The 12724-nt window shown below is 43.5% G+C and overlaps 1 protein-coding gene across 3 annotated transcripts in view; it reads right to left on the bottom strand.

Moving 5' to 3' along the window:
- Window positions 1-12724, bottom strand: part of DLC1 (DLC1 Rho GTPase activating protein) — a 206540-nt gene that overhangs the window by 5494 nt on the left and 188322 nt on the right. For all 3 annotated transcript variants that reach the window (XM_051965913.1, XM_051965915.1, XM_051965916.1), the window contains 5 exons: window positions 11049-11208; window positions 10748-10946; window positions 10232-10445; window positions 4863-4977; window positions 4331-4549 (listed from right to left, as the gene is read on the bottom strand). In XM_051965913.1, coding sequence (XP_051821873.1) covers window positions 4331-4549; window positions 4863-4977; window positions 10232-10445; window positions 10748-10946; window positions 11049-11208 — 907 coding nt within the window. The remainder of the gene's footprint in view (window positions 1-4330; window positions 4550-4862; window positions 4978-10231; window positions 10446-10747; window positions 10947-11048; window positions 11209-12724) is intronic.

Genomic DNA, 12724 nt, shown 5'->3' with positions numbered 1-12724 from the left:
GGCATGAAGGAAAGGAAAGTAAATGATGGAGGATGAAGAAGATGATGAGGTGGAATAAGATGGAATGGGGCAGCAGGAAGTTATGGTTGGAGATAAAGGAAATGTGGAATTCTTAATCATGGAAGGGAAACCCTTGGAGAGATGGCAAGATCACAAGGTATGGTCATCTCTGTACATGGTGTGTGTCGAGAGGTTAGATCATAGGAGGGACTAATGGACCTGGACTATTGGGAATGAGGAAAGGAGTTGAGTATAGAGAGAGACTGGGAAACTAATTCTGTGGTACTGAAGTCCTCAAATTGGGTACTCAATCAACACAGAAAAAACATTCATTTTGTGAAAGGAATTATGACACATAAGCAGAGATACTGTTCTAAGGGAGCTCCCATTCCAATAGGGGAAAGCAACAGTATTAATAAGATGATACAAAATATATAGAGAATATAAACAAGTAGGGAAAACCAGTAGCTAGCTGGAAGGACATCCCACCAAGGCTAGGATCTAAGCAGAAGCCAGAAGGAAGGTGAGGGGAAATAAGAGTCCCAGGGGCAAAGAGATCTAGGCAGGACAAAGGGAGGAGAGAGGCCAGCAGACTGGGGACGGAGACAGACACACACACATACAGAGGGAAGCAGAGACAGAAAGAGACAAAGACCAGACAGACAGGTACACACAGAGACAGACAGACAGACACACACACACACACACACAACATGCAGAGATAGACAGAAAGACATAGAGAAACACAAAAACAGAGAAAGAAACAGACACATAAAGAGAAAAAGAGAGACAGAGACACAGAAACAGACAGACACAGAGATAGACAAACACAGACATAGAAGAAAAGAGAGAAGGATACACAGAAAAAGAGACGCACATACAGAGACACACACACAGAGACAGAGGCAGACAAAGACATAAAGAGAAACACAGAAACAGAAAAAGAGACAGAGAGAGGCAGACAAAGAGAAACACAGAAACAGAAAGAGACACACAGAGATAGAGAGAGGCAAAGAGAAACACAGAAACAGAAAAAGAGACACACCGAGAGACAGAGAGGCAGACAAAGAGAAACACAGAAACAGAAAAAGAGACACACATACAGAGAGATAGAGAGGTAAAGAGAAACACAGAAACAGAAAAAGAGACACACATATAGAGAGATAGAGAGGTAAAGAGAAACACAGAAACAGAAAAAGAGACACACATACAGAGAGATAGAGAGGCAAAGAGAAACACAGAAACAGAAAAAGAGACACACATACAGAGAGATAGAGAGAGCAGACAAAGAGAAACACAGAAACAAAAAAAGAGACAAAGGACGGACACAGAGACAGACAGAAACACACACAGAGAGACAGAGACAAAGAGAAAGACACACACAGAGTGTGTGTGTGTATGTGTGTCTATCTGGGTGGAGGTGGGATTATTCTGAGAGAGGCCAGGTTATTTCTGAAAGGCTTTCAATGCCAAATGGGATCTTTGATTTGATCCTGGAGGTTAAAGGGAGCCCCTGAAGCTCCTGGGGGTAGGGGTGACAAGTTTAGGATAGTGGAGGATGGGCTGCTGTGAAGAGAGGGGCAGGACGAAGGATCACTGGGGGACGGCGGGCACAGCCATGAGGAGAAAACTGGAAGAAGATGATACACTAGGATAGGAGGACTCTCCCAGTGCCACATTAGAGCAGGAGCAGAAAGTGTGAATGAGGGAGGAGGAGCCACAGAAATAAAGCCCCAGGGACAGAGACAGGAACAGTGGTGGGGGTTCTCCTTTGCAGCGTTTAAAACAAATGCAGATCTCAAGCTCTCCAACAAAGCAAAAATCATCAAAGCAACAGGGTCTCCGGTTAAAGAATAGACAGGGTGATTAGCAAAACAGATCCAGGCACACAACAGACAGAAACAAACAAACAAAAGCCTAGGAGTGTTTGCTAAACTCAAAGACTCCAGTTAATGGGGGAAGGACTCCCAATTTGACCCAAACTACAGAGAATGGGAAAGCAGTGGGGCAGAAATTACTTATTGACTTGCAGCTTCTCACCCTAGATACTAAGATAAACTCCAGATGATCCATGATTTAAACAAAAAAGGTGACATCCCAAATGAGAAAGGAAACAAAGGTAGGGCAGAGTCCAAAATCAAATAAGAGACAATTATGAATATATAAAGATTTGTTTTGTTCAAAACCCAATGCAACTAAAATTAGAAGGGAAATAGATGTGTGGGGGGAACCATTATAATAGGTTTCTTTGATGAAGGTCTCATATCCAAGAGATAAAGAATTGATTCAAATTTATGAGAAAAAAATAAAGGGGAAATAAAAAGTCCAATGGATAAATGATCAGGATTTAAATATGTAGTTTTCACATTAAGAAATCCAAGTTAGATTTTCACTTTTGTTGTTTGTATTTTATTTTCTTTCTCTTTTTTTCCCTTTTTGATCTGATTCTTCTTGTACAGCAAGATAACCGTATAAAAATGTAAATCCAATATAGGCATATATATTATGTTTTCACCAGGTTTAACATATTGGATCACTTGCCATCTAGAAGAGGGGATATGGGGGGGGGGGGGATTGGAACACAAGGTTTTGCAAGGTTAATGTGGGAAAGTTGTCCTTGCATGTTTTGAAAATAAAAAGCTTCAATGAAAAAAAAAATTTAAATAGCATATCAGATGAATTTGAGTCCTCTAACTTTTAGAGAATAATGTTATTGTGAGTATGAAGCATTAAATTAGTAACTAAACTGACATTAAAAAAAAAAAAGGCAGCTACAACAGTGTAGGAGAAAAACTTCTTGTTATGTCAATAGAAGCTTTCCTTCTCCACAAGAGTGAAATCTAAAGTAGCAGAGTGGGTAGTGTTAAGTGTAGGCTTACTGACTATTTGCATAACACATCAGTATTTAGAACTAGAAATACATACACTGACATAAAGTGATTGAGTTGTCAAACAAACTGGTCCAATTCTATTAAAGGGTATAACACCAACAAAAACAAAAAAAGAAAGAAATCTAAACTGGCAACAACTTTACCGAAAATGCTCTATTTAGAGAATTACAAATGAAAGAAATTCTCGAGATTCATCCTTATACTCATCCCAATGGATGGTCATTTCTCTTTGGCCAATTTTTTGGCCAATTATTGGAAGGACTGTTGGGGGAGGGGGGAAATGACTACATTAATGCATTATGGGTAGAGCTGTGAATCCCTCCAATCTGAGAAGCCATTTCTAACTTGGTCCTCTAAATTACTAAACTATGAATATCCTTTGAATCTGCTATGCTGTAACTAGATCCACATTCTAAAAAGATCCAAGAAAGAGGGAAAGAACCCTTAGAAACAAAAGTATTTATCGCAGCTCTTTCTATAGTCCCCTAAACCAATAATTAAGAAGTGTCCTATTGGGGAATGTCTAAATAATGTATAATGGATGTAATAGAATATTATGTACCACAACATAACAAAATGGGTGTAGAGGAAACTGGGTGGACTTATAAATTGATGAAATACAAAGGATGCAGAGCCAGAAGAATGATGTATTCCCCTTAATTCTAGACTAGCCTTCCTCGAGGGATTATTTCCAGCTTGTTTGTATTTAGTTTTTTTTTTTGTGTTGTCTCCTCCATTAGATGGTGAGCTGTTCAAGGTCAAGGACTATCCTCCTGCCTTTATTTGTATTCCTAGAACTTAATCCAATGTCTGGCACATAGTAGGTGCTTAATATATGTTTACTGATTGCCTAACATTATAAAGAAAAACAACCTGGAAAGATTTTAGAATTCATGTCTGTAGTAATGTAGTTATGATAAGGCTAGAGAACAAGATGAATCACTTCATCCACCTCCTGCCAGAAAAGGGACAGACTTAAAATGCACGACTCAAACAATTTCAGATCTGATGGTGGAGGAGTCTGTTTTTCTAAACTATGTATATTTGTTATATGGATTTTTAAGAAATTGTTCATCCCTGAGGGATGATGGAGCTCTATCTACACTCACCCTGTGTGCTCTCAGCACAAGGTGATGTCAAACATGGGGCAGAAAAGAAGCTGGATGCTTAATGTCCTGGACAAACTTAAAATGAGGGGAAAGCTCCCCCCGCTTCCCAGAACACTTAAATCTACAGGGCTGAGAGACAGAAGGGACCTTAGAGGCTCTGCCCTTCCATTCACCCCACTTCACAGATGAGGAAAATTGAGGTCCAGGAAGATGAAATGCTGACTAGGTTTTGCTACATTTGAAGGTGTGAGCCCCAGCCTTTGAAGACAGGGACTCTGGATGTCCCTCCCTCCCTCTCTCCATCCCCAGCAATGAGACACCACCAATTACCTTCTTATAAGCCAGCTCTGCAGGCTCCGAGGTGGGATGGCTGACCCAACCTTTGAACTTGTCCTTGACCTCCTTAAACAGGCTGTCCATGCAGTCTTGGAGGAAGTGGCGATAGTCAGCAGAGGCCTGGCCACTCAGGTGGCCCAAGGCCTCCAGGCTGAGGGGCCGCAGCTCCTGCTCCGAGTAGGAGTTCCGACACCGGCTCATTTCCTCGGGGACCTAGGAGGAAGGAGACCCGGCCCATATTTAGCCCCTCAGCACCTCAACTCCCTAACTTTCCTTGGCTTCTCACATCTGTACTAGCTGCTCTTTGTGGGAAGAGGGGTGGGGGGTAGACGCGCAAACCCATCCTTGATTCAGGGCACAGACCTCTGTAATTCATCTCAGTTCCCTGAGCCTCAGCTTCCTCATCTGTAAAATGGGCATAGGATCTTGTGAGGAGCTGACCCCTCGGGTGGACTCTGTACCCACAGAAGGGTTTTCCTTCTAAGAAGCTGCCCGAGCCGCCCATGCCCAGGGCACCCCGGCCCACCTGGAAGAGCTTGTGGCATTCTGCGATCATGTGTGCCAGGCCTTGAGTCGCTGCCAGATTTTCATTGAGGTCCTTCTGGTCGGGTTTGCCCAGACTCTGCTTTCTCTGCATCACCCTGGGTCAAAGGAAGGAAAAGAGGTGAGAATCCTGCAAGGTAGCCAGGGGAAGGGGTGCCCGCCTGGGAGACAGGGCAGCAGCTGGGCCTGGGGTGCCCCATGGCACAGAGGCCTGGGCAACGCTGCAGGTTTGGAGAGACTGCTGCAGAGCGCCAAGGAACAAGAGGAAGGCCTTAGGAAAACGAGCGTTTATAGGAACTTGAAGGTTTGCAGAGTGCTTCACAAATACCTTACTCTTCTCATCACAACAGCCCTGGTAAGTAGAGGCCATTAATGTTTTTATTTTATAGTTGGGGAAACCAAGGCAGGCAGAGGAGGAGGGAGTGACTTGGTTTGGGTCACAAAGCTGGATCAGAACTCTGGGCAATATGGTGCCCTCCCCTCCCCCAGTGAGGAGGGAGAGCCAGAGAGACTTGAATAGTGGAGGTGTCTTCCTGTGCAGAGACCAAGGGAGCCAATTTCATCCCCAAGGGCTTTTTGCAAAATAGAAAGAAGCCATTACAAATGAGGAAGTGGACTGGGGGCCATCCTTCGGTCTGCCCTATAGGATTCGGGTTTCTTTGGCCTGGATAATAGGGGAGGAAGGGAGAGGGGGTCCCCCCACCCTCCAGCCTTGCTTCCTTCCGCTGTAAACAAACAGTGCCCTTTCCAAAGGCAGCTGGTCGGGCGGCCTGGCTGCCTTCCAGGTGTGCCCCACCGCGTGGGCGGCTACAGCCCTTATCTTATCGCTTCCGGGGCCTCCTCTTAGAGCCCCCCACCCAGGACCTTCCGGGAACCAAAAGAAACGGCCTTTGTCCAGAATCTTCTCCAACTCAGAAGCCTCCCCTCCCTCCCCCAAAGCCCAAAGTTGGGACGTGCGTTTTCCAGGAACAGTATTCTAGGCCCAATATGTAATTTCATAGACAAAGACTCCAAAGTCTTGCCTCCCCCAAAGCCCACAGTGCCTAAAATTTAGGTGTGTTTTCCATTTAGTGTTCTAGGTCCACCACCTGATTTTATAGATAAAGAATCCAAGACAGCCTAGAAGGGGAAAGTAACCTGTTTAAAGACCCAACTAGTTCCCATTCTCATCAAAGTAGAGCCAGGTCTCCTATACCTCCTTCCCCAGAAGAACTTCCCTTATTATTTTAGTTTTTGCTGAGGCAATTGGAGTTAAGTGCCCAAGGTCACACAGCCAGGGAAGTGTTAAGTGTCTGAGACCGGATTTGAATTCAGGTCCTTCTGATGTCAGGGCTGGTGCTCTATCCACTGCCCCAGAACTTTCCTTTAAAAAAAAAAAAATTACTTGTTATTTATCTCTTGTGCTTCTATATCTCTTTCATTTCTAGTTCCCGCATAGGGATGCCTTAGGGAACCATTATTTGTCACAAAGAAAAAAGAGAGAAAAACAGCAAGTCAAGCAAAACTCACCAACCTACTGACTTATCTGGAAATGAATATATTTGATATTACACACCCAGAATCCCTCACCCTTTACAATGTAGAAAGAAACAGTGCAGGGAAGACCTGGCTTTCAGGTCTGTTTCTGAAAGTACTGGCTAAGTGACCCTGAACCTCTCAGTGTCCTTAGGCAACTCTGCAAGTCAAGAATTTGCAGAAAAGATGCTAATCTGCTTTAGTAGAGGGAGTGTCCTCCCCAGGAAATTCCCTATTCAAATTCATAATATGGATCCACCGCCTCCCTTTTACAGTATGCGCCAGACTTGGTCCCCAGAATAAAGTGGTTTAGGGACTTTGTTTTCCTGGTTCAGACAACTGTACACAGTATTCCTTCATATAAAGTTTCCTTCCTGTCTCTGAATCCTCATTCATTGTTTCTTAGATAATAATCTAATAATTAGGTGTTAAATCTTCCAAATAAGCATGCACCAAAATGGATTTAGTCATTTTCCAAATGGTTGAACATTAATTTGGCTACAGAAAGCACTGCCATTAGCATTTTGTTATAGAGGAACTGTTTTTTTTTTTTTTGTTTTTGTTTTTGTTTTGTTTTGTTTTGTTTTTTGTTTGTTTGTTCTTAAGGCTCAGGACTTGGGAGTTAAAGGTTTGGGCATTTTAGTCACCTTTTTTTCCCCTTTCCTTTCCTTTTCTTTCTTTCTTTCTTTTTTTTTTTTAAAGCATAAAGCTATAGGGAACTTTGACTTCCCTTAATGAATTCAAGTCCCCAGGCCCAGATAAACTTGATTCTTGCATCCAGAAATAAAATAAGTGACAAGTCTCAATGACATCTAAAAGATCATGGAAACTGGGAGAAGCAACAAAGATCTTTTTTCTTCCTTTTTTTGGAATATCGCCCTTCTCAAAACAATGGGCAACTGAGTTTCACTTTAGCTCCTGGAAAAATTCTAGAATGGGTATTTAAAGAGATGTTGGAGAAGAGTTAGAAAGGCAAGCAGAGACTCCAAAAAGCCAGCCCAATTGCATCAAGATGCCAGACTAACCTTATCTCTCTCCCTTTTTGACAGGGTTAGTAAACAAGAGAGATGAGTGGAATACCACATACCTGGATTCATTCCTTAGATTTTAAGCAGTAGCTGCTACATCTCAGACTATTCTTTTGAAGAAGACCAGGGAGGTATGGCCTAGATAATAATGCAAATAAATGCATTCAGAGCTGACCAATTTAGCCACATTTGGATGGTTCAATAGGAAAATGGCAGGAGTCTTTAGTGGAATATCCCAGGGCTCTATGGTTGGCCCAGGGCTGTTTAATTTTTTTTATCAATGGGGCAGCTCAGTAGTATAGAGGATAGAGCACCAGCCCTGAAATGGGGAGGACCTGAGTTTCAAATCTGGTCTCAGACACTTAACACTTCCTAGCTGTGTGATCCTGGGCAAGTTACTTAACCCCAACTGCCTCAGGAAGAAAAAAAAATTATCAAGGATTTGGATAAAGACATGGATGATATGTCCATCAAATCTGAAGATGATACAAGTTATAGAGGAGAAAAAAGGAAACAAATGTTTATTAAGCACCTACAATGTGGCAGATTCTGGGCTGAGCACTTTACATTTGTTATTTCATTTGATCCTCAGAGCAATCTTGTTGCTATTGTTATTCTCATTGTATAGTTAAAGAAACTAAGGAAAACTGAAGTGAAGTGATTAGTTCAGCATCACACAGCCTGTAAGTATCTGAGGTTAGATTTGAACTTGCATTTTCTTGGTCTAGACTGAATCTCTCAACACCATTTAAGATAATTAAGGTCCAAAAATATCTTCGTAGTAGGTTCTCAAATCAATGACCCCTTCTAGATCCCCTGAAAACATCTCTGGTGGTTGGACCCTCGGAGCCCCCTCCACCACACTTTGTGAACTGCTCACCCTGATCAATGAACTAAAATCTCATAAGAGAAACTTCCAAAGAAATCAATGCTAAAAACCTCCACATGGGTTCAAACAATCAATTTCTCAAGGGAAAGAGAACAGTCTGAAAAGTCGTAGGGATTTTAAATTGACTGCAAATTCAAGAGTTAACAGGGTGATTTGGCAGTGAAACGGGAATGAATGAATCTATTCCAGAGGACCAGAGAGGATGTCTGCCTCCCCTCCCCACTTGCAGGAGACAAACACTCGGGGACATGAGCAAAGTGGGGATTTGGTTCCTTTGACTATTCACACTGGATACAAGAGTTCTCTTTTTCCTTTGTTTTCCAATTCAGGGGGTGTGGGAGAGTTAAAGGAAGAGGAAATAAATGCTTGATGTGATTTTTGGATTGCATCAAGAGGCATGGCTTCCAGGAATAAAGGCGGTGATGTCACTTGGAAGAGGGATTGGATATGCTTTGTTTGGCCTCAGAAGGCAGAGTGGGGAACAATTGGGGGAAGTTGCTGGAGGCCAATCAACCCAGGCTGAATGTTAGGAATAACTAACTTCCTCACCAGGAGAGCAGTCTCAGAGGAGGGAAGGGCTGCTCTTGGAGGTAGTGAGGGCCTCCAAATCCCCCAGGTTCCTCAGCTAAGACTGGATGATCAGCCTGATTGGGACCATTCCTCTGGGGTCACTTTTCTGTGATTTAGAAACATGCTAAGACTCAGACACAAACATAAGCCAGAGCAAGATCAGGAGAGCAAACAGAATGCCAGCTATGCAAAAAAAAAAAAAAAAAAAAAAAAAGTCAAATGTATTGTGAAAATATGTAAATATGAATTGATTTCTTTCTCATTTTTTTTCCTTCTTGATTTAACATATATTTTAATATATTTAACACGTATTGGATTACCTGTCATGCAGGAGAGGGAATGGAGGGAAGGAGGGGAAAATTTGGAACAGAAGCTTTTGCAAGGGTCAATGTCGAAAAATTACCCATGCATATTTCTGTAAATAAAAAGATTTAATTTAAAAAAATTATCAGCTTAAAAAAAAAAAAAGAACTGCACATCTTTAATATATATTAGATTACTTGCCATCAAGGGAAAGGGATGGAGGGAAGGGAGAGAAAAAAATTTGGAACACAAGGGTTTGCAAGGATGAATGTTGAAAATGATCCATGCATATTTTGAAAATAAAAAGCTTTAATTAAAAAAAAAGAAAGTCAAATGTAGGTCACAGAATGCCAGCAGAGAGGGGGCAATACAAACACTTTGGATAGTAAAAGCAGGTCTAGAAATTACTGGCATTCTTCCAGAGGTGTCATCCCAAAGGCCTGGGTCCTTCCCTTCCATTCACAAAGATTATAACTTTCTGTAACTAAGACTATGGTTTTTGAACATTGCCATGGACGAAAACAGGTAGTGAAGAGTCAAGAAGTCTTGGGTTCAAATTATGCCTCAGTAACCTACCTGGGTGTTGCTGGGCCAGGCTTTTAACCTCACTCTGCCTGGGAGAACCCACCCAAAAAATGAAAAGTTTGCATCCAATAACCCCTGAGGCTCTTTCCTTCTAAGACTTTCCTAGAAAAATTTGTCACATTACAACAAAAAAGTTGCTGACTGCCAACTTATGAGATTGGTTCTCTGCCAACAGGGCTCAAACCTGGCATCCCTTTCTCCTGATCAGCTCTGGAGCCTGTCCACTCTGGGACGACTTTCTAGCACTACTCTGTCGGTGTAGTCTGAGGTGAACAAGGGAGGGGGGAACCCCAGAAGATATATAGACTGCCCAAGAATGGAGACATCTCAGCTGCTTGAATCACATAAAATATAATGCAATGGTGAGTGTGAGTGTGTGTGTGTGTGTGTGTGTGTGTGTGTGTGGTGTGTGTAGCAAGGACGAGGAAGGGGAGACAGGGACAAGATGAGGGAAGGATGTACCTCGGAGAAGAATTTTCCCTTTTAAGGGTGTTGAGGTGGAAAAGGGACGGCGCCAAGCACACGGCCAGGTTGGTGGGCGTCATCTGGTTTTCCTTCACGGCAGCAGTGACCTCGCTCAGGAAATAGAGCAGGGTTTGAAGGACCTCCCTGTTCTCATCTGGGAGAAGCATGATGGCCGCCTGGATGGCCTGGAGACGCTGGTCCTTGGGCACATCTGTGCAATAGCAACATTTAACCTCCATCAGTCTCAAGCAAGTGGCCCCCCTACCCAGTTTAAGGTTGCACCAAGAAAAACACGGACAGTTACAAAATGCATCTCCTATTTTAAGGAGGAATTAAGAGGCAGTAAGGAGCAGTGGCCAGGAAGGTCTCTTCCTCTTCTTTGTGCTCTTAGTTCAACGGCCTTGGCCCTATGGAAGAGCTTGCCATTCATGAGAGGGCCCTCCAAGGCTCATGAGAGAAGAAGACCCTGACCGCCCACCTCCTCATCCCCACCAGGGTCAGGCTCCCACTCACACTGGTAGATCTGTAAGAAGGTCTCCGAGAGCTTGTTGGTCATCAGAGGCTCTGGAAGGTCTCGGAAGTATTGCTTCAGCATGTCTGCCACATCGTACGCAGACTGCCCGTCGTAGCTCACGTGCGCCGTGGAGCCCTCGTTCATCTGGCGCAAGGCCTGGATTCTGGACTTGACGCCCGACTTTCTGAAGAGCCCAACCTGTTATGGCCCAGGGAGGGAAGCAGTTTGAGGACACGCTAAGGAAACGCTCCTTTTGCCGGCCTCCCCCACCCTCTCACCCGCAGTGAGCACGGAACTGACCTGATCCAAGCACTGGCTATGCAGGTAGCCCATGGCCTGCTGGATGCTCTGGGGAAGGGGCTGCCCTGTCCTTTGCACATTGACAGAGAGTGGGACACCAAACACGCTCCGGTCCTTGTAGTCTGGGACCTTAAGCCTTTTCATGAACTTGGGCACTGCCCTGGGTTGGGAACACAAGAGGAAGAAACAGTTATCCTTTGCGGGTCCCAAGCGATTCTTCCAACTTAAGAGGATGGGGAGACAGAACCAGCATTCCATCCAAAGTCATAGAGCCTGGACAAGCCCCAGCTTTATTAATTAGCATCAAATACTGATCACTTCTCCTCTCAAATCCTAATCTTATTCATTTCTACGATGGAGTTAAAATTCCTATGACCCTTATATGTTGCATTTGAAAATCTTGATGTGTGTAGACACCTAAGTTTTCATTAATATCACCTGTGTGACTGATTTCATTTGATTTTCCCTGTAGGTGGGTCTGTTTCCACCTCTGTAAAATGACTAGGGACCAGAGTTCTACATCTAAAAATCCCTGCTAGCTTAATTTTATGAATTAAGCAATGTTAGATCTGACTTTACCATCATCATGATCACGGTAATAATAATAGGAAAGCACTTTACACATATTATTTCTCTTCATATATTTTTGGATATTCCCAAGATGAGAATTTGCTTTGCCAGACTATACAGCACCATTGAAGGAATAATTTATTTATCTTTAAATATTCTTTTAAAATGCACGTGGGAGCCAAGGTAGATGGAAAGGGGAGATAAGGAGATAATTAAAAAAAAAAAAGATTTAACATCTTTAAAATGACCAATTATATCTTTGGATTTTCACTCTTGTGAAGCAGTAAAATGGGGAAGTCCCCGGCTAACTGACCCAAGAGTCTCTTGCTCATGGCCCCAGAAATGAAGAAAGCACATCATATATTTGGTGTCTACTTTGGGCTCTGTAAGCTTCTGAAAGGGGGACTCTCAAGAAATTGGTATCATCCATATAAGATTATCAAACAGATATGTCAACCCTACCCATGATCCTGTGGAGAGAGGGAGTGAGAAGAATAAGAAAGGCTAAGATTAGGAAGAAGGAATCAAGAATACCCCATCCCCCAATCTCAACCCATTTGAACACTTTTCTGATCTCCTAATTCAGAGACACATTTAAATTGGACTATAAATGGGGAGGAGGAAGAGGAAAAAAGGGTTTTCTCCTTTAAATGATATTTCAAAAGTATGTTATTCTTGAGTTTCAGGGTACACTACATTGCATTAAAGTCCCACTAAGCCTCATGTCCAGCCTAAGCCGTCCTAGATCTCTGGGGTTTATGGGGCATCAGAGGTGGGTTTCCACAGGGTGTGGCCTCGAGCATTACTGATCCAAAGCACACAATGACCGCTCTGTGAGGGGAGAGAGGCCGCCTGGCGTCAAGGGCGGAATTCGGGAGGCACAGCGGATGGTCTTCAGCGGGAATCTCAGGCACACGGGGAGAGCTGCCCAGGACTTATTTATTTCAGTCATTTGGAACAAACGGCTCCTGTGTGCCACAAGGCTCCCCAAAGCACAGTCGTGGAACAGAGACGCTTTCTTCCAGGCTTGGTGATGTGCCCGAAGTGGCCCCGGGAGAGCCACAGTAGGCAGGGCATCCTCTGGCCAGGGGGGCCACAGGATTAGT

The sequence above is a fragment of the Antechinus flavipes genome, chromosome 6 (genome assembly GCF_016432865.1).
Source record: "Antechinus flavipes isolate AdamAnt ecotype Samford, QLD, Australia chromosome 6, AdamAnt_v2, whole genome shotgun sequence".
NCBI classification, from domain to species: Eukaryota; Metazoa; Chordata; class Mammalia; order Dasyuromorphia; family Dasyuridae; genus Antechinus; species Antechinus flavipes.
Note: the sequence above shows the minus strand (reverse complement) of the source record. Positions and strands in the feature narration are given on the sequence as shown.